Here is a 24,474-nt window from a genome sequence, read left to right on the forward strand (position 1 = left end):
AAAAAAAAAAAAAAAAAGCTAGAACAAAGAAGGAAGGATAATTCTACTTTTTTGGCACAGTTACATCTATTGTCTTACTGACACAGCAGGTGTCAATTACTTACAGTGGAAACTGAGGCCAGGAGAGGCTAAATGGCATACCATTGTCACTTGCTGTTTTTCAGAACGGAGAGTAGAATCCAGATCTTCTGAATCCTAGTGCAGTTGTCTCCTACACCATACCAGGCATAAACCTAGATGTTGAGGGCTAACTGAAATGTGTATTTCTCCTAAAATCTTTTTCAACTTAAAAGGGAATCTGAAAAGCACTCAGATATTTGGTGTGTGCTTCCTTTAGCCCTAGATACACCATCAGCATCTGGTCAAGGGTGTATTTGTAGTAAACCTCTGTTGGCCCTGATTCTTCTTATATTCATATACCTGGTTGGGCATCAAAATCACCTGAAGAAGCTTTTTGAAAATACAGATTCCCAGGTCCAGATTCTCAAATCCTAGAAATGATTTGGCAGATTTGGGATGGTGCCTCAGAGAGTATTTTCACAAGATTTCTAGGACTCTGGTTCCTGCTCCGAAGCCTTTTGAGGTACAACTAGGTTTAGGAACCACTGCCATAAACTACCAAAAGAGATGTAATTCTTAAAAGAGTTGCAGCATAGTTAGGGGTGGTGTATGGACAGTGGGATATCTGCTACCTGCACTATGTCTCTGCACTCCCAAAGCAAATTACATTGGCTTTAACTTCAGTTTGGTAGCCCCTGCCCCTCTTCCGTCCTCCAAACACTTTTGTGTTCTTTGTATAGAATTCAGGGACTTCTGAGGGCCACAGTCACACATGTTTAAAAAAAAAAAAGGTGGCATTTTGAAAGATAAGACACTTCTAAAAAAGTTTCCCACTATTTGAACACAAGATACTAGTAGAGGTACAGAGGGAGGAGAGACTAGGTGACCACTAAACTCCTTTAGACTCTTTTCTCAAAGGGGAAAAATGTCAATGCAGGGATCCCTCCACCTTTAGCTAAAGAATTGAACTGTGCTTCTCAAAGACCAGTTGGAGGTAGAAAGTCTAAGACTGAAGGATCGGTCCAAATGAAGTGATGGACGAACAGACCTACTTATAGAAACCATGTAGTGTTCTTCACTGGCTTCTGTTGACTGAAATTCCTACCCTGGAGTTACCCTAGACTTCAGCTGCTTCCCTCTGAATTGCAGCCTCTCCCCCCAGGATTCTGGAAAGCAAACCTGACTACATCTAAGGACTGTGCTGCCCAGTGTCCAGTGCTGTGGCTGCCCTTACCAATATCTCTTACCCTTCCTGTTAGAAGAAGTGGAGCTGCTCACCTCTATGATTCTACCAGTCCAAACAGAGGCTCAGGTTCAGGGCCACCACAACCAGGGCCTCCACTTCTCATCCACTCTATTCTCACGTTTATTGCCTCATTTTCCCGGTTCTCCCCCCATAGTGGAAGCCAAAGACACACACATAAGCAATAAGATTTTCCCCTTTACTCTCATCCTCACATGTACACAGACCTTTTTTTATGTGGAGGGCCTAAGCCTTTGGGTCACAACTCTGTTCTCTATTGAAGATTTTATAATGGTGGTCCCCAAGAGAGGGCAGTTGCAACAACTTTTAACCAAGCATCTACAACATCTGTACTACTGTCTCCTGCTCTGTGCCACCTCTGCAAAAAATGCACCTCTGGGCCCAGTTCTGTGAGCATGGAGTCAGAGCCCTCCAAAGTCCTGAAAAAGTTGATACGAGGGATACCAAACTCAGACACCAGTTTGAAGCAAGACCTGGATGGTGGACTCAGAAGGAGGCTGTGGATTCTGGGGGCCGAAAGCTTCCCTGATCCTACCACTCTGGCAGGGGCTGAAGTCCAGCACTGGCCTGTAGGTCTAGTCTCTCCTGTTCACACAGCTCTTATCTCACAGTCTTTTCCCTTGGTTTCTTCTGTTTCTTCTGTTCCTCATATTCAAGTATTTTCTGTTGGAAATAGCCTGTGGGTTCAGATACAGGTGTTAGAGGCCTCTAATCTGATCAGGCAGACTATGATGAGCTCAGGAGAACAGACCAGAAATATTTTCTGCTCCCCATGCTCCTCTACGCCCACCCCAGCCCCACACACATGCCCTTCCCTGCCTCAGCTCCCATGCCCTCACAGATTTCTGGAGATCCCAGTATTTTTTTTGGCTCAAAAAGGGGCCCACGAACAGAGGGTAATTAGCAGGAATTAGCTCTAGATTAAAACAAAGATAAAAGGGCCTAGTCCTGCTTGCTGATAAATGGAACAACTTCTACAAAATATCAGCCCATGAGACATTTTCTTAGGTTTCATATTACTTCATTTCAACCCATTAATAAAATTATAGCTATTTTGTGAGCCTCTATAGAGAAATACTCTTTCCTCCCCTCCTCTTCATCCTAGAGGTAACCATCTCTGGGCTTAGAACGATGGGGGCTGTCGCTGTACCTGCAGGGGGATTCTTGCTCTTCTCGGCTTCCTGGATGAAGAGGGAGAAGAGCTGTGTCTTCACAAATTTCTTCACAAATCGGCGCTTGGTCTTGGAGGTCAGAGCCTTACAGAAGGACCGTTCTTGGAAGTGGCCTTGCCCATTTGCCTCCCGCTTGATATAGGAAGCATAGTGGCCCACGGTTTTGACAAAGAACTGCACAAAAGGGCCTGAAACATGCTCGTTGATTTCTTCTGAAGCTGCAGAGGACATATAAAGGCCATCTGAGAGGACAGCAGAAGGATGAAACTACCCAAACTCAACCTCCAAGTATGGCTTTCATTGCAAGCTGAAAGCTCCTGGGGAAAGCTGGGGGGTAGGGTTCATGATTACTGACTGATGGAAATGGGAGCCTGTTATGGGTTCTCTGCTGTTGCCGAGGAAGAATAAAATCCCATACTCAAACTTCCCCAGGCATGTAGGCCTCTGGGACTAGCCTAGGACCCCTGAGTGAGTTCATTTTAGTTCTGGAAGGAAATGGTTGAGAATCATACCCTCAGTCTCCCTGGAGAAACCCCAAATAAGAGGGGCCTAAGACTTACTCTTTAACTCATCGATCCCCCGACCAAGAGAGCCTAAGATGTCCTCCTGAAGCTTTGGTGGTAGGATGTCTTTTTCATCACCAACCTAGGAGAGGACAGGGTTAGCTCAGTGGTCAAGCAGTCAGGAAGGAAGTATAGAATGAAGGGGGTTGGCAGAAGAGCATGAGAAAGACATGAATTCTATACCCCTCTACCCCCAAATTATCCACCACATAGTAGAGAAACAACAGAAGCTGTTTCTTGGTCTTCAGTTTGACTCTAAATATTAGTGAGGTATCCTCGAATCCTGTGGTACTTGGTTTATACCCCCTGCTCGAAATGCACTAACACTGACTTGTAGTGAAGTCACCTGTATCTGTGTGGGCTCCTTGAGAGAAAAGTCTCGTTAGCACTGGTTCTCACTCAATTAAAGTACTAAATGTTGAAATAAATGGAGCGTGATGAGACTACAGTGCTTGAGTTGGTGGTGGGCCTGCAGGGGATCTGAACCCGGACACTTACCGACAATAAGAAAGTTCCTTCACAAAGATTCACCAACAGGACCTGAAATAAAGATATTATAGAATGGCTTTTTCTCTTTCCCTTTCTTCATAGACCTCAGGAGGACTTACCATCGCCATTTCTGCCTGTGGCTGTACCTTTCAGCCCACATAGCAACAAAATCAACATCAACTCTCATTTCCTGTCTGGCCTTCTCCTTCCTCACCATTCCCTTCTGGAAATCTCAGTTCCCTTCCTGGGGGAAGGGTGTGGGTGTGTGTAGGAAGATAGGAGAAAGAGCTAATGTGGAAGGGGAATACAATATGGGAAATCACAGCCAGTCACTCCCTTAACAACCCACTGACTGCAGAAATTGCTTCTATATGTGGAGCATTTAGTACATGGCACACATAAGTGCTTTACCCATTTCATCTCATTTAATCCTCACAACAGTCACGTGAGGCGGATAGACACTATCTCCATTTTGTAGGTGAGGAAACAAATCCAAAGAAGTTAAGTTGCCTGAGTTCACACTGCTAACAAATAAGAAGATCAGTTTGTTTCCAAACCTAGATTGGGACTGCATTCCCCTCTCTACAACCCCCCTTCAACTCCCTGCCATGTGGGACAAAGACTGGCATCTTCTGATTTTTTTTTTTTAATGCTTGTAACAATTTTATGTACAATTGCCTGGAATTCTATGGAAAAAACTCAGAGCTTTGGGCTTCCGGCAGGAAACTCGACAAGGGAAGGAAATGAGCCCAGGGTCAACAGGAAGAGGGAAGGAAAGAAAGTGAGGAGACTGTGGGTCTACAGGCTGCAGGTGAGGTAAGCACAGGATTGGAACTTGGAGGACCTGAGTTCCCGCTGCCTGAGGGGCCCTCAGTCTGGACCAGAGCCCGGGGTGTGGTGGCGCATGCCTGTAGTCCCAGCTACTCGGGAGGCTGAGGCAGGAGGATCGCTTGAGCCCAGGAGTTCGAGGTTGCAGTGAGCTATAATGATGCCACACTGCACGCTAGCCCGGGCAACAGAGCAAGACACTGTCTCAAAATAAAAAATAAATAAATAAATTGGATTTCTGGATTCTCCTGAAAAGTCAGAGCTCTAACACTGGTCCTGTTCCCCGCTTCTAAAGGGCAACATTCAGATAGAACTGAGTAGCAGCTGCCCGCTTTAGACAGGGCATGTGCTCACCAATTCCCCACAGTCTCCCAAATCCAGTCAGTGTTGGTCATTTAAATGCCTGCTGGTCCTCTTTTCAGTTTGTGACCCTTTGTCTTCACAATGGGGCATATGCACCCTCCATGTTCCCTTCTTCTAAATACAAGAAAAGAGAGGGGCTGGAAAGTACGCCAAGAAACAGAGCATGCACTGTAATTATGCATCATCAGGGAGGAAAATTGGACTAGTCCAGGCCTGAAACAACTTGTACATATGGGCTCAGATGCCTTCATGCAGGGAAGGCTGTTGGGGGAAAGAGTGTGTATGAAGAATTTTGTTTTTTGGGGTTGTTCCAGTATTTGGTCATATTATTGTCTGTAGAGTAATCCCTTCAAGAGAGCTTATATGGGAAGTCAGGGGATCTCCCCAACACCACGTGGCCCTCCGCTTCCTCACCCCCTGCCCATTTCACAGAGCAGCTGCTTAGGAATAAAATAGGCCGCGGCTCTGTGATAGTAGGAGCCGGAGTGTGACTGGCCACCAGGGGAGGAGCCGTAGCTTCGGAGGAGCTGGAGCTGCAGTCAGGAAGTTTCATAACTTTTGAGGTTGGGACATTTATTGCTAAACACGGGGCTAATTCTCTGTCCCAAGTCACAAGGCTAATGCTGGTTCAAAGGGCATGTGTACTCAGCAGTCCTGAGGAAGGGCGGGCGGACTGAGGAAGCAAAGAAGGGAAACGCAGCCTGCTTCTTTACTTCCCAGCAATGCTTTCCATAGGAGGGGCTTAGGTTTTATCTGTGCTACGTTCCCCTGTTGCCTGTGTGGCTCGGGATAAGTCAGTTGAGTTCCCTGGACCTCAGTTATCTCTTATGTAAAATGGGGAAACCCTTCCTCTAGGGCTGGCTCCATGCCTTTTTATAGCCTACTTCCAGACCCTGCCTCTCCCCTTGGTAAGCCCTTTCTCTGCACAGAGTGAGTCAACAGTTAGCCAGGGCAGATATTCCCAAGTACCTCTTCTGGCTTAAGATAGAGAAACATGCTATCCTTTGAAAGTTCCTACTGACAACTGAAAGCAGAGCACATGTTTTGAGTTGTTTTTCCAACACTGAGGATAGATTTATGCTGTTAATGCCCATTTTCACAACTGAGGCCTCTGGTGTGTTTGGGGCACTGCCAAGAAATAAGAAACTGATAAAATCAAAGAGGGTTGGGTCCTACATTCTCATTAGCCAACTGAGCTCTGAGATACTCAAAAAGATGGCTTTTGCTGCAAAAATCTGCATTTGCAAGACTCATAGTTTGCAGGAGGGTTATGTAGCTCACTTACGTGGAATCTGAACAAATTCCAGTGGGGTGTGTGTGATATAGACCAGCTGTGTCATCCATTTGGGTGAGATGGGACACCCCAGAGACTGCTCATTAGGGCTAGCTGGCAGAGGACAATCAGATGACCCTGAATAAGCCAGGTGCTGCCCCTTAAGTCTAAAGGGAAAGCCTTCAGGAAAGGGGGCCAGCATTTATTGAGCATCAACTATGTGCCAGGCATCAGGTTAGGAGCTTTATGCAGGTTATCTCCCCCACGATTCCCTAAGAACTGAACATTGCTATCCCCATTTTACAAATGAGGAAGCTCAGGCTTAACGAGGCTGCGTAACTTGCCCCTAATCACACAGCTGTTGGTAGCAGAGCTGGGATCCGAATCGAAATCTGCCTGACTCCAAAGCATTCACTCTTCTTGCAGCATCATACCTCTTCCATGGGGCTGTCCATGACCTCCTGCCGAAAGCGCATTTGTACTCCAACCATGAAGGGAGTGGGGCAGCAGACGGTGGCCAGAAGGCTCTCAGGGACAACAGGGATGTAGGTGTGTGCCCAGCTGAAGGGGTAGAGCAGCGCGGCAGCAGCGTGGATGCACTGAGACAGGGTGCTGGGACAGAGGAGAACGAGAGTCAGAGGGGCCCCTGCACCTCCACCCCAAGCACCGCTGCAGCCCACTACCCACAGCAGCTATCGCGGCGCTGCCCGCGCCCGTGCAAAAGGGCAAGTCTGGGTGCCATGGTGGTGACGGAGCTTGTAACCGCGCATTGCTGGGAGGGGCGAGACAGAAACCAGGAGAGGCTGAGAACCCACTAATCAAGAGAGGCACCTCTATTTGATCATTCTTTTCCCACTGAGTCTTCCTCAACTCACTACTGGCCAAAAATAAAAGTGACTCCAAAGAAGGGAGGGAAGAGTGGCCTTCAGTCAAGCAGACAAGTGATTGAGCCCCTGCTATGTGCTCGCAACTGTGCTAAGGATGTGGATACCGGGAGACACTGACCCTGCTTTTTTTTTTGAGACAGAGTCTCACTCTTTTGCCCGGGCTAGCGTGCGGTGGCGTCATCCTAGCTCACAGCAACCTCAAGCTCCTGGGCTCAAGCGATCCTCCTGCCTCAGCCTCCCGAGTAGCTGGGACTACAGGCATGTGCCACCAGGCCCAGCTAATTTTTTTTATATATATATTTTTAGTTGTCCGATTAATTTCTTTCTATTTTTAGTAGAGACGGGGTCTCGCTCTTGCTCAGGCTGGTTTCAAACTCCTGAGTTCAAACAATCCACCCACCTCGGTCTCCCAGAGTGCTAGGATTACAGGCGTGAGCCACCGCACCCGGCCTGACCCTGCTTTTAACGAACTCGCAGTGTAGTGAAGACACGAATGTGTAAACACTGGGGGCTCAGCGGAGAGGCAAAGCCTTTTTTGCCTCCTTATGTCCAGCCATCCTCATCCGCAGCCCTTACCTCACATGGCTCCCTCTGGACACTCAAGCTTATTAAAGGTTACCAGGTTGGAGCCTGAGTTAACGTGGGAAATTCCAAGGTTCCAGGAACCTCTGCCCAGCAATTCCTACATGGAAAGTCCCACAGAGGCAGCTCCCCCAGCCTTTCCAGTGAAGCATGCCTCGTGTCATTCCTGCCCAAGTCACAACTTGGCCCCCACTCCGCACCCTGCCACACACACAGCCCCACTCTGTCTTCTCTGTTCTCCACCAGCTTTCCTGGCTCTTCACTTCTCTGGCCAAATTGCCCCAAAGTCAAGGCCAACAAAAACATATGCGGGAATCCTCGTTTCGATTCTTGGTATCAAGCTAGCACTTCCTGAGTTAGCAAGATTGAGTCTCTGAGAGTCGGGCCAAGGCTTAGACTGACTGGAAGTCCCCACCCTACGTGAGCTTCAGGGATCTGAAAAACTCAGTGGGAAGGAAGTAGGGAGAGCTGGGATTTCCCTGGAGAAAGTTAGCGCTGAGAGGTGAATCCTGCCATCCTTCACGTCCCAAACTCTGATCTGAGTGGGAAGAGCCAGACAGAACCCAGCTCCAGCCACACAGAAACTTCTGGTTTCCATACAGGACTGGAAGTGGAATAGCTATTTCCAAAGCAAAAGATTATGACACTTCCCTTAAGGATTAGCCTACAACTTGTTCCTTTTTGGTTATCACTCATTTTTACAGAATTTTCAACACACAGACCCTATTCCCCGCCCAGGGTTCCTTTCCTCTGAAACCCATGACATTCGCGTGCCCCTCTGACTTCTGTTATTTGAGTCCCTAACATCTTTTTCTTCTTCCCTAAAAGAAAGAACCAGGGTTGTCTGCCCAATATCATTAGTTCTCTCCCTCTGCAGATACGAATACAAGCTTCATACCTACTGTTTTATGATGTTTTTTTCTTCTCCATTCTGTCACATCTCACCATGTCTTTCTCAGACTTGAAGCCCCTCAGAGGTAGAGACCAAGGCGTGACAGTACCACGCTTCGACTATACACAGGGATATACTCAACTGTGAAGTTACTACAAATAGCAGCTAGTGCTTATCAATGTGTGCCTGGCAGGGTGCTAGGTCCTGATGTGCATTATTCCATTTAATCCCCACCATGACTTTATGAGTTAACTACAATCATTATTTCCATTTTACCATTAAGGAGATCATGACTTTAAGAAGTTAAGAAACTAACTCAAGGGAAACCTCATAGTTAAAGTGGAAGAACAAGACTTGAACCTCATTCTGCTGCGGTCAATACTTATGAACCACTATATAATTTTGCATCACCTTAAGGTCAAGGACCATTGCTTTGTTTGTATCTTCCCAATGCTCGGCACCTGGCAAACAGCTGACATGCAATAAATGTTTGTTGAATGACTGAATAAATGGATAGATGGGCCTAACCTCCATGCTATTATCTGCCTTCCCGCCTTGTTCTCCACCCTTCTTCCCTCCCCCAGCCTTGCAAGGGCAGAATCACATCTGCATCCACCCTGACTGGTCTGCTGGGCTGTCTTTCCTGCTCTTCTCAGCCTAAGTCGGGAAACTTCTTCAGGCCCAAGCAGCAGTTTGGAGGCAGGGGAGGCTGTTTCTCTAGGCTGAAGGTGCAGATCAAGGAGCTGGAAGCGGGAGGGTGGGCACAAGGGCCCTACATCCCGATTTCCTTGGAGAGCCTCAGTCTGTTCCCTGGAACTCGGGGATGCCAGTCAGTCCAAGTGAGCCATTCAGCAGCTGGGCCCACCTGAGATCTGCTGCCAGGAAGATGATTTTTCTCTCCAGCACCGCAGAGGCAAAGATCTGAAGTATCTGTTCAAAACTGAGACAGCGCAACAGAGAACTAAAATCCACGTGTTCTAGGTGGGAGTCCAGGGGTCGTGTCAGTGAAATGAACTGCGGGGAAACCAGAGAGAGAGAGAGAGGGAGGGAGGGTGTCACCATACTGCAAGATCACACAGGCCCAGGAGTGCTGGGCCTCTACCAGCCTCTACTGCTTCTCTCCACAGGAGTGAATCTCATCCTGTCTTTCTCCCCTGCTGAAATCCCATTGATGGCTTTTCTCCGGGCGAGAACAGCACGGGTATAATCTTGAGCACGGCCCTCAGGTCCTGCCCGCTCCCTCCCTCACCTCCCCGAACACAGCCCTGTCTCTCCCCATGCTCCTCCACATCCGCTTCTGTTCCCAGAGCAATCTCCTCTTTCCTACCTGCAGCACCTCTCGGGCTGGGCCCTCCCCGCATTGCTCTGCTCCCTTCATTCTCATCCTCTTTCGGGTCCCAGAGGCCCCCTGGCCACCTAACACTTACCATCTTTTTTCCCGTGTAGCACCCTGGCTTTTTCTTCCATCGCAGTTATATAATTCACAATTATATATGTACTGGTATGTTTGCTTATTTAATGTTTGTCTTTCCTACTGGACTTTTAGCTCCATGAGCTCAGGGATCACATTCACTTTGGTCACAACTGCGTACCCAGAAAATGGTACAGCTTGGCACACAGTAAGCATCCGGTACTTATTTTTTAAGTAAATGAAAACTCCTGGCTGCTCCCCTTTTCTTCCTGTGGGGGAGCCAAGCTTCAGAGGAGCACGCAGACTGTTCAGAGTTCCTGGGTCAGGACTGCAGTTTGTAGAACAAAGTTCCCTTTGCTGCCTCAGCCAGCTTGGTGCCTTAAAACAACAGCAGCCCCCTGTGGCTTGGGTGGGGAGCCAAGGGCGGGGACAGATGTTAAGAAATATATAGAGACTACAAGGTAGAGACAGAGGACAGACACAGGAGAATAAGGGCAAAGTGAAAGTTTGGGTGCTGGGGGCAAAGTCCTTTCTAGTACCAGAAGCCTCAACTTACATGGTTTATTTATTATACATAATAGTCAAGGTGGCTTGAGCAGTAGCTCGGTGCTTAGGGGCATCAGGTTCCAAGTTATCAGAAAATTGGGGTTTGATTTTCAGCTCTGCCAACCATTCTAGCCAAGCCCAGCCCACCTGCTCAGTTTCTCTGTACTTTAACCTGGTGAATGGAAGAACAGTGGTGAGAGGCACCAAAGAAGCCCACCCTCTCCAGCCAGGAAGGGTCTTGCCCTTTTTGCTAACACACCTCAGTGCCCGAGTCCGGGATGAAGCTCTTAAGGGTGACAGTCTTCCCAGGAGCAGGGAAGGCAGCCTCTCGGAGGCCCTGCATGAACGGGTAGATGACAGCCATGGAGATCTGATGCCTCTTCTCCACTTCATCCAGGATCTGCAGGGAAAAGGACCACAGGAGGCATGGCTCACAGGGATGCTACTGGGTGAGTGGCAGAGACCCCACATGCCCCTGAGCATCATAAGGTTCTCACACTGGTTCGGCTAATCCTCATGTGTCTTCCAGGCCCCTCCACCAACTGCTCCTGCTAACTAACCTGCTCTCACGCTAAATAACCTGCTGTTTATCTCCTGCACGAGACCTGCTTCTTCCTGGCCTTCTTTTCATTCTCTCTCTACCAATCTATATTCCTCCCTTCTCTTCACACCAACACAAAACTATCTCTCCCACGAAATCACACCAGAGGAAACGCATCATCCACAATGGTGCCAAGTTCATTCATGCTGGTCGAAGTGGAAGCCCAGAAACCAAAGCCTCTTGGTGCCACTCTGTCCTCGAACTCCCACCGCAGACTCCCAGGACCAGGGACAGCCACCATGCCTCTGAACACTGCTCTGCCCAAGCAAAGGATGACAGAGTTTCCTCCTCCCCTCCTCCAAGAGTCCTGCTGGAGGCAGAGCACAATGAAGCCCTTTCTGGCCACCACGGCAGGCCCCATCCATGCTCTCAGGTCTTGACTCGGGTGTACTGGCACTCAAATTAGCTCCAGCAGAAGTGCTGGGGACCTCGGCTGCTCTCCTACCCTCGAAGGAGTCAGAAGGAGTCTCAGGTCCCCTACTGTATAATGACTGCCTTCATATTTGTTTAGTGCTCTGCATTTCATAGAGACTTCTAATATATCACTTCATTTGAGCCTCACACCAACCTGTGAGATAGGAAGGTGAGGGATCATTATATCCACTTGGCTGATGAGGAAAGCGAAACTCGGGGCAGAGGACTCCTGTGGCTCCTCCCCGTGTCCTGCTTCAGTGCCTTCTCCCTTGGCTAGAGTGGGAACAGTGGCTCTCTCTGCAAGGGATCCAGTCCCCTGGATTCAGTTTCCACTTTTCCCTAAAATCAAGTTGAGCCCAAGCCCTTCTTTGCCTCAGTTTCCCCAAGTGTGCCTCGACGCCGACCCTGGCTGTGGGGGAAGAGCTCCACTAAGGAGTCAGGTTGCACAGGCAGGGCAGGCAGCCAGGCAGAACCCGGAAGCTGAACAGGCCTAGCAGGCTCTGAGGAATCCTGTTCCACCCCTACCTTGGAGAACAAGCCGAAGCAGCCGATGCAGCTGATGATGCAGTACACTTTGGGAAGGCGAGGGCCAGGGCCGGCGGGCTGGGGAGGGGCAGAGAGGTGCCTTCAGCGCTGCAGCCTCCCCAGGGGCTTCTCCTAACGGGGGCTGATAGGGCACAAGGCTAGGGGTGGTGGCGGGTTATGGTGAATGGCAGGCCAGATGGACAAAGGCCTGGCTATCCAGAGGCTCCATTCATGGGACAGGCTGTAGGGAGGTCAGAGCGGCCACCAAGGTCAAAAGAAGAGTCCTTGAGGGCTCTGGATGGGCTCAGGGGTAAGAATTGCTGCTTTCAGTACCATCGCAATCTGGGGTCAGCAGAGAGGAAACCAAGTGTGTCTCAGAGATGAGGAAATGGCCAGGAGAGAAAGCACTATAAAGGCAACTTGGAGAATCCTCCTGGGACCTAAGATTTGAACCTAACTGTCCAAATCGCAGCCTCTGCTCTGGGAGGCTCCAGGGGCCAAGGCAAGCAGGCCTGGCTAGAGAAGGCACAAGGAGGAGCAGTTGGAGCTTCTCGCACAGAGCAGAGCTATTGAAAGCTGGGAAGATCACAGCCCAGAGCATGGCCTAGGCTCCCCAGGTGGGCCAGCAGGGGCATTGGTCAGGTCTTCGTTCTTGCAGGGTTACAGAAGGGGCACTAACACGGCAGCAGATGCAGGGCTGTGCTCTCTACAAATACTGCTGCCAAGGAGCCTGGGCTTTTGCAGCTGAGGCTTGAGTAAGCCCAGCTGTGGAGCTGAGCAGGCTGCAGAGAGGAAGGGGCAGTTCTGAGCTGCACAGACCAAGAGGCGCCTGCAGTATCCAATCTTTCTGCTCCCATCCACATTGGTCAGAACGAAGGAGAAGGTCTCCCTAAGAAAGAGCAGACAGGCTTGGTTTGCATTTGCTCACTGGATTCTAAACGGGAAGGCAGTCAGCATGAGAGGGGTAGAGAGGAGAGCAAAGGGGAGCTGCTGATTAATCACAGCAGCAGTAACACCAGTAATTTATTAAGTCCTTGGTGTCAAGCCCTACATGCATCATCTCGTTTAATTCTCAAAACAACTCTTTGAGGTAGGTTCAAATATTATTCCCACTTTAAAGATAAAGGAACTGAAGCTATGAAAGGGTGTTTCTTTTCCAAGGTCATGCAACTCAAATGGTGAAGCCAAAATTCAAATTTAGGCAGTCAAATTCCAGAGCTCATGCTGTAAGGGGCTTTGCTATACAGCCTTCTGAAGGCCACAGGACTTCTGCTGAGTCCAGCTCCTGCCAGTGGCAGAGGCAAAAGCACTGACTATTTCTCCTGGGACAGGGGGGAGAATCCCACCCTTATTTGAACAGAGGTGACTGGTCACACGGATAGCTAATATCCTTGGCCTTGAGAAACCCCAGGCAAGACGTTTATACATGAATCAACTCCACTCCCTGGCAGGAAGTCAGCACGTGCAGCAGAGGAGGGGGCCACAGGAGCCACACGGCCCACACTTGTCCCTTCTCCCCTAGTCAGATACCCCTGTCCCAGGGCTGAGCGCTTACCTGGGGTACTCGGTGAGTGGTGCCCACTCATTCCCATCTGGGAAGCAGAACAAGGGGATGGCTTTAAGCAGCCTCTCCTCCTCCTCCTGCTGGCCCCGAAGCAGGTTCTCCCGCTATAAGGAAAAGACAAAGAGACAAGTGGGCTGCAGAGGTGGACGCAAGGGCAGGAGGGGAGGGCTTGAGGGCTGGCGGGATTCTGTGGAGGCTCGAAAGCAGTCTAAGTTTTGCCACTGGTACGAGGGCCAACAGGTGCCTTTGCCTGTCACTCTGCACAGTCCGCATTCTGAGTCTGGCTGGACCACGCCAAAGCTGAGGCAGCCCACCCCGGGCCAAGTCGACATGAACTTGGGCTGCACTTCAGTATCTTGAGGATCTACATAGTCAGAAAGGAGGTCAGGGCCACGCTGAATACAGAAAGGCCCTGAGATGACCCAGCCCTCCGGGAAGACGAAGTCAGAGAGATGCCACATCAGAGAAGAGAAGCGGCCAGCTCAGCCACCACACCTGCTAATGAGAGGGGTTAACGAGAAGGATGTCCTATTGCCACCCTCACCGAGCGCAGGATGAGGCAAGAAGGAGGGTGATGCTTGGGCTGGGGCAGAGTGCTGTGCGTGCCCACCAGCTATGTGCCTGCCCCACCCTCTCCTTCCCACCCAACCCACGCAGGGGACTCCTTCTAGGAGGTCTGGCAGAAGGTAAGCTTCTCTACAGAGAAAGGTGACTGAAGATGGGATTTGGGAGAACTACGAGGTCCCAAGACAGGCGAAAGAACTAGCCTATTTTCCCTGCTAGGAAGCTTAGGTCAGTCCCTCGCAAAGAAGTCAGACCTAGATTCTGTGGGTGATAACAACAGAGAACTAGGGCTGAGCTAAGAAGGAAATGGAGAGCAGTGAGCCCCAGCTCAGCACAGCTCCAGACACAAGCCCTGCCAGGGTGGGGAGAAGGAGATGGCACCCCACCACCACCACCTTTCAAACACCCCAATCCTGTCTCCTCCTGCCCCAGTACTTACCTTGGGAAACTGGTAGGTGATCGTGGGCTCATAATCATCCCCTAAACGCTTTTTTTTTAGAGAAACCACAAGAAGGTATTCAAAGAAGTGCTGGCCTCCAGCAAAGTTGGGCAGAGAGTGCTCCTGGGCTCTTTCTGGTTCCTTTACAGCTTCCCCCGGATTGTCCTGGGGAGATCCTGAAACGGAGACACCAGGGCCCTTCAGTACCACTGATCCATTCCCAGAGTGGAGCCTGTGAGAATCTAGGTGACTTCCATGCTGAGATACCTGGAGCCTGGCCAGCACTGCTGGTCACGGAATAGGGTCAGAGCCAGCTGGGCAGTTTCCACACCTAACCTGGGAGACTTGAAACCACGGGGACCCAAGAGGAGGAAGAAAGAAACCACTGATGTGGAAGCCAAGGAAATGTACTGGAGAGACCACATGCAGGCCCCAGGCCCCAAGGAACCACGAGACTCCGGCAGGGTGCCCAGAGCAGTCCCAGAACGGTGTGCCCTGAGAGTAAACTCCTACTAAGTAAATCAGAACAGGCCCAAGGGGCGTGAGACTGACCATACCAACCTTGCAGAGGGCATGACCAACTCTAAACGCCAGCAGGGGAAGCCTCCTGGCCCAGTCACATGGGGGACCATGTGGAGATCGAGATATAAAGGAAGAGGAAGAAGGGACATTTCAAGAAAGAAACAGCCCTGACTAAATGGGTCACCCTAAAAACAAGGAAGTGGGCAGTCCAGTCCTGACCTGCTCGGAGTCGAGGCGGCCGGTGTCGGAAGATCCTGAGCACCCGGCCTACCACTTGTCCTTCCATCTCTGGGCCTTCCGGGCAGGGAGGACTCCCCTCTGCCCCAACACAGACTGGCTACAGAAAGCCCGCTGCTTCAGTCTCCAGCCACAGCTCTATGAAGCCAAGCCACACGTTGTCTTCCAAAGAGGGGAGAGCAGTTTCCATCCTGTGTACCCCATGGTTGAGCAAGAAGGATGTGACAGGACCCAGGAAGGCAGCAGAAGCCGGCACCGACAGAGACTGCATCCTGGCACTGCAGCACAGAGCTCAGCTCCTCCCAAGAGTCCCAGGGTGTGGCGAGAGAAAAGGTCATGAGCAAACACCTCCAAGGCCCAGCTGCTTCTGGGCCAAGGGCTTTGAATTCTGGGCTGGCTGCAGATTGTGCAGGGAGTTTGTTTACAATCTCAGGACGGAGAAGAATGCCCGATAGCATCAGACTGTGGGTGCTGGAAACTTGTCGGTCTCAGGACAAGGATCTTGTACCCCTATAACTTTGGTTGCTGACCTTCCACTTTTCAACTTGGTCAACAGCAGCTGAAAACCCCTGTAAGGCCACTTGCTGCATTCCAGAACTTCCAGGACTTCAGGACGCCAACCAAGAGCACAGGACCAAACACTCCCTGCAACTAGGATGCCACTGTCCTCCCCTAATTAAGATGAATGATAATCCAAACGGATTAATTCTTCAAGCAAGAGAGAGTCCTGGAAATAATATGGACCCAAACCCTCTTCACCTGATGGTAAAGTAGAGAGCAAAGTCCATCTCTAAGCTGAGACTTCCTGATATTTCAGAAATAACTACAATCCTGGGCTAAAGCGGAGAGTTCTGTCTCCGGCACTGTGTCCTGGCACAGTCCCTCTTCCCAAATAGGAAGCACTGACTCAGGAGACTGTCCCTAGCCTGGGGTAGGGGACTGGTTGTACCAGCAGCCTGAAGGTCATTCAGTGGCAGTGGAAAGCAACCGGGTGATTAACGCCCTCCCCTCCTCCTCAACTGTCCTCCTTGTTGGGCCAGGTCAATGCTTCTGAACAAGCTATAAGCAGAGCTGCTAGCTCACTGCTGTGTCTGGGGACTGGGGAAGAGAGAAAAAATAGCAATAAATCATCTCGGCTTCTCACAGACACCCCTGAATGAGTAAAGGTAAAGGGAACGAGGGAAAGACTTTTGCAGGAAGCTACCTCAAAGAGAAGGCAGGCAGCAAAAGGGTTTGGGGCCAGTGTCTGTCACTCCTGCAGAGAATTAGCAGCCCTTTGGAAGAGAGAGACGTGCTGGGTTGGGGGAGACAGCTGTCTTGCTCCTAAGAACTCTAGACCTAGCTTTTGTGGGACTAAAAGGCCATGACTCCTGGGGGAGCCCCAGTCACAGTAAATAAGGAAGTTCCAGATGCTGGAATGGGTGAGAAGAGTGAACCAGAACACTCAGAGCCATTACCAAACCTTACTTGCAACCTACACAGATTTACTGCACAATCCTCACTGCCTGTCTGGGGAGCAGGCATCTTCCTGATACCTATGGGGAAACTGAGGCATAGAGTAATTCAGGGGCTATTTAAAATTAACAGGACCTGTTGGGGGTGGGAATTATGAAAGCTCCCTGTCCATGCTCCTGCCTTCTGGGTGCCTTCCACATCAAGCATCCCACAGAGGTTTGCAAAGGGCTTTGAGAACCAGAATCTTCTCACTGATCATTCCAGAACCTCAGGAAATCATGCTTTTCCCTAAATCCTTTCAGCTGCATTTTCAGCTCATTTTCTCCTGCTTTATCAGGAGAGTCAAGAGTATGGCAAAACTCAGATATCCTTGAGAAAAAAAGTAACTAGACTTTTGGGATGAGGTCCAAGAAATTTAGCAAAAGACTACTTTCTCTGCCCACCCCTGTTCAAAAGGAGTTATCAACAGAAAAGAAAAGCATAAGAGAAACTAACATCCATCAAACTCATATGCTTCCTATAAGTCATCTTCATTTAATCCCCAGTGCCCTAGAAAGGAATTATTATCCTGAGCTTTAGTTAAGGAGAGAGCCACTTTTTCTAGGGAAGTCGGGAGTCTGGTTACACTTGTTGCTCCCCTCAAGAAGCCCCTCCCACAGCCACCTGATTGAAGTCCCAGAACCATCTAGAACTCTTGTCCCCATCCTCCGGGCCAGGGACCAGTACCAGTCCATGGCCTGTTAGGGACCAGGCCGCAGAGCTCTGCCACCCCACTCCCCTTGGAAAAACTGTCTTCCATGAAATTTAAGGGGTTGGTGGTGCACAGAAGGAGGTGAGTGCACGGTGGTGGCGGAAGGCAGGGGTGGGTGGGGTGGAGCAAGCAAAGCTTCATCTGTATTTACAGCCACTCCCCATCACTCGCATCACCACCTGAGCTCCGCCTATCCTACACCCACCCTGTGAGGTCAGTGGAAACGCTGTTCCGTGAAACCAGTCCCCGGTGCCAAAAAGGTTGATCTAGAATATAAGCGAGGGGACCTTCTAGAAACTTGATTTAGGAAGCTGGCCCTTCCTTTTCCAGCTCAGCTGCTCTCAACCCAGGAACATCACCATACCACTCCTACCCACAAGGATAATTACACACACACTCTCTTCTCTCTCTCTCTCTCCTCTCTCTCTCCTAATGCACAACTGTCCTGGGGGTAGGAAGGCAAAAGAGTGAGGAGAAAATCCCCAAGAAGGTGGAGGATGGTATGGAAAATGACGAGAGACTGACAGATTCTAGAGCTCAGGGCAGGTACTACTGACTGTTCATCTTACAGTTAGTTCCTCAATGCTAGGAAGCTCCTACAGGCACAATCATCAGCCTCCGTGTGGGTGGAAACAACTGGAACGCCTCCTCTGGGCCTTAGGGGACAGACCCCATCCATCCACACAGACTTCCCAGGGTCTGGGAAGACCAGGTCAATGCTCCCCAGAGGAGGGAGAACACCTCTGCTCCAGCACTGCGCAGCCCCAGGCCTCTGACCCAGCCCCTGGTCTCTGACCTCCCCGAATGGTGCACAGAGATTGGAGACCTGTATTTAGGGAGAACACAGCAAGGGCTGGGTAAGGAACAAGGGGTGGCAGAAGGACTGGGAATGGGACAAAGAGCATAACACTCAAAGGTCACTGCAGTTCAGAGAAGGGAGCACTGACCACCCCCTAAAGTCCCCCAAATCTGGGGCTTGGGGTAGGAGAGGCGCTCACCGGGCTTCTTGAGTTGCCAATGTTGGAAAGGGCGAGCTGCCTGAGAATGACCCCTGCTCACTTTCTAATCCTCTCTTTCATCCTCAGAAGGTGGGACCTCTGGGCAAAGTATCTCAGGGTCATGGCCGCTCAGCACAGGACCAGCTAGTGCTAAGCAGCAACAAAAGTTCGTTGAATGAATGAATAAATGAATGAATTCCCCATTTCACTTATTGGGGTTGAGGGTCTGGGTGAGAGTCACTTGCTTGGGTCACACACTGTAAAGCTGAGCAGGCTGGATCCCAACTCTGCCCAAGGTCACGCTCTGCAGGGCACCCAGCTGCCCCTGGGCGCGAGTTAGGGAGAGCAGTTTTTGGGGCCCATGGCTGTCCGCGGGGCAGGGGCAGGGGCGCCGGCTCCCAGGACGTGGGCAAAGGCCACTGCCAAGTCTCGGAGCAGCGAGGTGGGGCGGGGCGGCAGCAAACGCGGGGCGAGGCAGCGCCTCCGGAGGGCGCCGGGCGCTTCAGGCACACTGCGGTTGCACCACAGCTTCCCGGATGGAAGGACACGTGGCCCTGGGGCCCCACAACCGTTTCCTCCGGCCGGCGCCTCCCCCTCGCCCCCGCAGGCCTGGCCACTTTGCAGTCCTCCGCCCCCGCCCCCGCCTGACCCTCTTCACCTCTACCTGCGCTCTCCAGCGCACCTGATCCCCGCGCAGGCCCCTTGAACCCCCTGCAAAGGCTCCCGGATCCCACCCCCGCGCCGCGCTCCCCGGGACCCGCACCACCGCCGGCCTCTCGTGCCCGGTCCCCCGTGCCCGCGCTGTCCCCGCGCCCTAGCCCCGGCGCGCCCCGGCCGGACTAACCCCCGTGGCCGCGCTTCAGTCTCAGGCTGGCTCGAAGGCGGCGGCCGAGCCCATCCATGGCCCCTCGGTGCCCGGCGCCCGCTCCCAGGTCCGCGCCGGCCCCGCCCCCCAATCCTGGACCTCCGCGGCCGCGACACTTTCACTTTCACGCGGGGGGAGGCCGAGGGGACAGGTTCGGGGCGGGGCAGCGTACCTTCCGGGCTCCGGCCCAACCCCTGGCGCACCTGGGCGGGCCCGCTCTTCCCTCGCCCTCTGCGGGCGGCGCGGGGTGACCGAGGGCGCTCGACGCGCGTCCGGGAGGGGGCGGCGCCACCTCGCTCCCACCCTCCGTGGGGCGCCCCGGGAAGGTTGACTTTCCGAACCCCAGAGTCCGCAAACGCGCTTGTGGCTGAAGTCACCGCCTTCCAGGTGGCTCCCGACTAACCCGAGAAGGGAGCAGTTTTCAGATCCTCAAATCTTTGCAACCGCTCTGCTTCTCTCCTCTACGACTGTTTTAGCCACGTGGCCATCTCCAGGTCTCGTCATATTTGTCCTCCACCCTTGGGGCTTCTGGAGGAGGGACTGGAGTTGTGGGTTAGGGTCCTGACTCTGCCTTCCATCCAATCTTGTCCTTGGGCAGGTCAGCAAAATGGGGGTAGTCCTTGCCCTGCCACTACTCGGAGAGGTGAAGTCAGGAAATGGAAAGCTTCTTGTGAGCTGTTATGTGATACAAGTTTAAGGAACTACTTTGTCATCATCACTGCAGCTATCCCCACACCCCTTCTAATCCCAAGTCCCAATGCAGCCTTTCAGCTCCTTCTCCCTCTTCTCACCTTCGTGGACTCCCACATATGCCCGGACTTCAGACTTCAGGTATCAAACATGACAATTTGGGTCTCCTGAGCCCACTTGCTCCTGGGGGATCTGCCCTGGCTCCCCTCTCCCTCCCAGCACATTTATCTGTAGGGATAGGAAGAGCATGGTCCATCTGGAGTTTCGCTATTCACCAAGGGTTTAGTCTGAATGTCAGGAGTGGGAGGCAGAGGGAAGAAGAGAGTCTGGCAGAAATAAGTCTCAGATCTGTGGACATGATCCGCAGAGCTACAGCCCCCTTTCTTCTCCCCATGCATGGCCTCCAGGTGACTCTCTAGTCTCAGAATACCAGTGAGCAAGAGTTGAGAATCCAGCCCTAGTATTAAATGTCTAGTCTTAGCCCAGAGGTTCTAAAAGTTGACTGTACTATGGGCGTATATAGTTTTGCACTTAATTACACAGTCTGTTTCTGTTCCCATTCTCTGTGTATTCTGGCAGACAAGGATACATCTCTTCCCCAAGTACCTTCTCTTGGCTGGCCCCATGTCTTACACCTCTCTGTGTAAGAACGGTAGTTGCTCATGATAAATTTGCCTAATTGGTTAATTTTTTTTTTTTTTTTTTTTTTTTTTGAGACAGAATCTCACTCTGTTGCCCTGGCTAGAGTGCTGTGGCGTCAGCCTAGCTCACAGCAACCTCAAACTCCTGGGCTCAAGTGATCCTCCTGCCTCAGCCTCCAGAGCAGCTGGGACTACAGGTGCGTGCCACCACACCTGGCTAATTTTTTCCATTTTTAGTTGTTTGGCTAATGTCTTTCTATTTATGGTAGAGACAGGGTCTCGCTCTTGCTCAGGCTGGTCTCGAACTCCTAAGCTCAAGTGATCCTCCTGCCCTGGCCTACCAGAGCGCTACGATTACAGGCATGAGCCACTATGCCTGGCCATAAAGTACTGTCTTTACAGGCTCTTATCTCCAAGTATTTCTGAGAAAACTCAAAAAACACACACTCCAAAGACCAATTCTTGTACTTGCTTGTCATCAGAATCTACCGTGGGGATCCAAGCTATTACTTTCTCCTTCTGCAGTAATACCCATTTGTTTCAAGACAGACTTACTGTTCTTCCCTGTGCCATTTTGCCTAACTTGGACATTAACTCTATCTTCAATTCCATACAGTGATAGCTGAGATCAGGAATAGTTTTGTTAAGACTTAGCTGAAGGTTTGTTAAGACTTTGCTTTGTGATAAGAGAAGTACGTCATAGGAGAACCTGAAGACAAAGTATCACTGTTCTTGAGGTCTGCACAGGGGTCCTGTTCTGGGCACTTCCCTGTTTACTCCTAGAGCTGCCACCATGTTGCAGGGACCAGCTGACCCAACTCTAGTGGGAATGCCCTTGAGTCCAGCCCTGCCTCAAAATTCACATATTCCAGAATGATTGGCAATGGCAATGTTTATTACATTCGGGGGGAACCCTACCCCATACATAGAATCTGATCTCATCCTTTGGCACAAAGAACAACAACAGCAAAAACAACCTGCCTTCCCCCAAGAATGGGCCCATCAGTACAGAATAACACCATCAATAGTCCCACACAATTCCTCCTCTTCTTGAGATGAACAGAAGCTTGAGCCATCTCAAGCTATGTTTCTGTCAAGCCATCTGCAGCCTGGGTTTCCTATCTCCTGTGAGAAATAAGTCAAACAATAACCTACAGATCTTCCAGAAATAAGAAATGATATCCAGGATTAGGAAAGAACATCCGAATATTGAAAACAAAGATGACCTTGTACATTACCACAAAGAGCTCCTGGAGCTAATGTTCTCAAATCTCTCTCTTCTGGAAAGGGTCTCTGTTCTATATTTGATAACCCAAAATCCACTGGGGTGGTCCTCCTTGAAATGAAGTGCCGTGTGATAGATCTTTCCTTTTTTATTCTCTGGCCTCATCTTACGCAACTTTGTCCCTCTTTATATCATCCTTTCTATTCGTCTAAAACGCCAAGATCTTTTCGATCCCAACATTTTGCACATGCTGATCCCTCTGCTTGGAATGTTCTTCCTCCCGTTCCTTACCCCACTAACTTTTGTTGCTTCTTTATATCTTGTTTAAATGACCTTTTCTGAGAAGACTTCCTTGACCCTCTTTTCCATTTAAATCAGATCGTCCCATTACAATCTTAAATCACATCATTTCCTTTGTTTCCTTAAGAACATTTATGACAATTTGTAGTTACATATATATTTCTGATATTATTTTTCCAACTACTCTCTCCCTTTCTAGAGTTATTTCCAGGAGACACATAGTGTCTCTTTTACTCGCTTCTATATCCCCATTGCCAGGCACATATTAGATAATCAGTAAATTTTTTTTGAATGAATGAATGAATGAATGGGTGAATGAATAGGTAGGTAGTCTGCTGTAAACTTCTATCTCTAAGGAGACATAAAATTAATTGAAACATTTTTCATCTTCTAGGTTCTACTCAGGGCAAACTCTTTGGTTGCCGAACACCGATGTCTCTTTTACCCCTGCTAGCAGAGTCTTTGCTCAGCGGTGTATCAGATGGTGGAACCTGACCATGGTAGTCCCAGTCTCCTTCCTGGAGACCGACTTATGCTAGGCGTGTGTTCCAGCTCTGGCCAGGGAGAGGTAAGGAGATGTTTATCCTAGTGCAAGAGACAAGGTCAGACATGCTGGGGATTTCTGGGATGGGTTTCTCCAGAAAAGATGTTTTCCTGCCTCTGGGCATCAGTAGATTTGCATATGATGACAGGAATTGCTGAGATGAAGCCATCATATGCAGCTGAACAAGGTCAACATTCTCTCAGGGAAACAGAGCAGGAGCCAGGGATGGCTGGCTGGCCTGGACCTGCCTCTGCTCTGCACTGCTTGCTACTTTAGGTAATTACTCCGGTATGGTTTAAGGCAGTGAGCTTTCTAAATACATTTTACATGGCATCCTAACACAAACACCCACACATGTAACATACAAATAAAACAAAAGTTTCACAAAGCTATACCACTCCTACTATGTGCAAGGTATGCCAATATTTCTCTTTTTCTTCCCTTCTGCTATTGCATTTAAAATATGCTTGTTTGAGGCACCCTAAAATGATTTCATCCCAAAAAAGTGCTGTGACCAGCAGTTTAAACATTTTGGGGCTTTCTGGTGCTTCTTCTGCAGACTCTGGAGCCAGACTACCTGGGTTGATATCCCAGCTCTGCCAGTTACTAGTTTTGTTACATCAGACAAGTTTCTTAACCTCTCTGTGATTCAGTATTGTCATATTTGATGGGGATAATACCGGTACCTACCTCATGCGGTTCTTTTAAGGATTAAATTAGCTCATACATTTAAAGCACTTGGACTAGGAAGCCATTAGGAAGTCTGAACAGACGAATGACATTATCCTACAAAGATGAGCAGGGTATGGTCCTCGTTCTCACCGTGTTTGCATTCTTGCAAGAAAGATATAATGCAGAGGTACTGGGATTAAGATAAACACAGAGTAGTCCAGGATCATGAAGGAGAAACGTGTGTTCCAGTCTGAGAAATCAAATCTAATCTCCAGGAGGTAAGACTGGGAGATAAAATGAATTGTGAAAATTCTAATTACTATTTTTAAATCAGTATACTAATTTTTAGAGCAGTTTTAGGGCTACAGAAAAATCGAGCAGAAAGTACAGAAAGTTCTCATGTATCCCCTAACCCTACCTACACAGTTTTCCCTGTTATTAACATCTTGCATTAGTGTGGCACATTTCATATAATAGATGAACCAATATTGATACATTAGTATTAACTAAAGTCCGTAGTTTACATTAGGGTTCACTCTTTGTCTTGTATATTTTATGATTTTGACTAATGTATAATGACATATACCCACCATTATAGTAACACATACAACAGTTTCACTGCTCTACAACTCATCTGTGTTCTTCCTAGTAATCCTTCCCTCCCCGTCTCACCCCCAAACCCTGATCTTTTCACTGTCTCCATAGTTTTGCCTTTTCTAGAATGTCATATAATTGTAATCATACAGTATGTAACCTTTTCAGATTGGCTTTTTCTACTTAGAAATATCCATTTACCTTTAAAAAACCTCTCTGAATACAGAATACATTCATAAGAAAAAGAACAAAGAATAGGAATTTAAAAGTGTATTGTCAGCACTGTCCAGAGCTTTGAGCAACCAACAAATAGGTGTAACCAATTTTCTTAACAAGTATCTGCTTAATAAATATTTGCTGAGCAAATGAATGAATGAACCCCCAGCACAATGATTACAATGTTAGCAGATGGGCAATATGTATTTGTTGAACTGAACTATAGTCCTAACATCTTGATTGCATTTAGGAGTTTCCCAGTTCTCCTTGACCATTTACTTAAGAAGAACAAATAGCTCTCATGGCTTGGTCATTTTATGTGTTTCA

At 49.6% G+C, this 24,474-nt stretch overlaps 1 protein-coding gene across 2 annotated transcripts; it reads right to left on the minus strand.

Annotated features, from left to right (window-relative positions):
• Positions 1–1,487: 1,487 nt before the first annotated feature.
• DENND2D (DENN/MADD domain containing 2D) lies at positions 1,488–19,518 on the minus strand. 2 transcript variants are annotated; one of them, XM_012659029.1, is made up of 12 exons: positions 15,179–15,992; positions 14,438–14,613; positions 13,426–13,538; positions 12,690–12,759; positions 11,871–11,948; positions 10,590–10,730; positions 9,239–9,387; positions 6,447–6,624; positions 3,558–3,599; positions 3,057–3,141; positions 2,475–2,714; positions 1,488–2,001 (listed from the first exon to the last, which is right to left on the minus strand). In XM_012659029.1, exons 1-12 carry the CDS (start codon positions 15,243–15,245, stop codon positions 1,925–1,927), a joined length of 1,416 nt encoding a protein of 471 aa, XP_012514483.1. In that variant the 5' UTR covers positions 15,246–15,992; the 3' UTR covers positions 1,488–1,924. The 2 variants fall into 2 exon arrangements, with proteins under 2 accessions (XP_012514483.1, XP_012514484.1); XM_012659030.1 differs by lacking the exon at positions 15,179–15,992 and adding an exon at positions 19,245–19,518 and having other exon boundaries at positions 1,489–2,001.
• Between the last annotated feature and the right edge of the window lie 4,956 nt (positions 19,519–24,474).

This window comes from Propithecus coquereli, unplaced genomic scaffold (genome assembly GCF_000956105.1).
Source record: "Propithecus coquereli isolate 6110/MARCELLA unplaced genomic scaffold, Pcoq_1.0 Scaffold595, whole genome shotgun sequence".
Classification (NCBI taxonomy): domain Eukaryota; kingdom Metazoa; phylum Chordata; class Mammalia; order Primates; family Indriidae; genus Propithecus; species Propithecus coquereli.

Bases quoted from the DNA above. Each gene is read 5' to 3' on its own strand.
- DENND2D (XM_012659029.1), bottom strand. From the start codon at position 15,245: ATGGAAGGACAAGTGGTAGGCCGGGTGCTCAGGATCTTCCGACACCGG. The intron at 3,600-6,446 runs GTATGATGCTGC...TCTTTATTTCAG, and splicing joins TGGACAGCCCCATGGAAGAG to GTCCTGTTGGTGAATCTTTG. The intron at 2,715-3,056 runs GTAAGTCTTAGG...TGTCCTCTGCAG, and splicing joins GGGGATCGATGAGTTAAAGA to CTTCAGAAGAAATCAACGAG.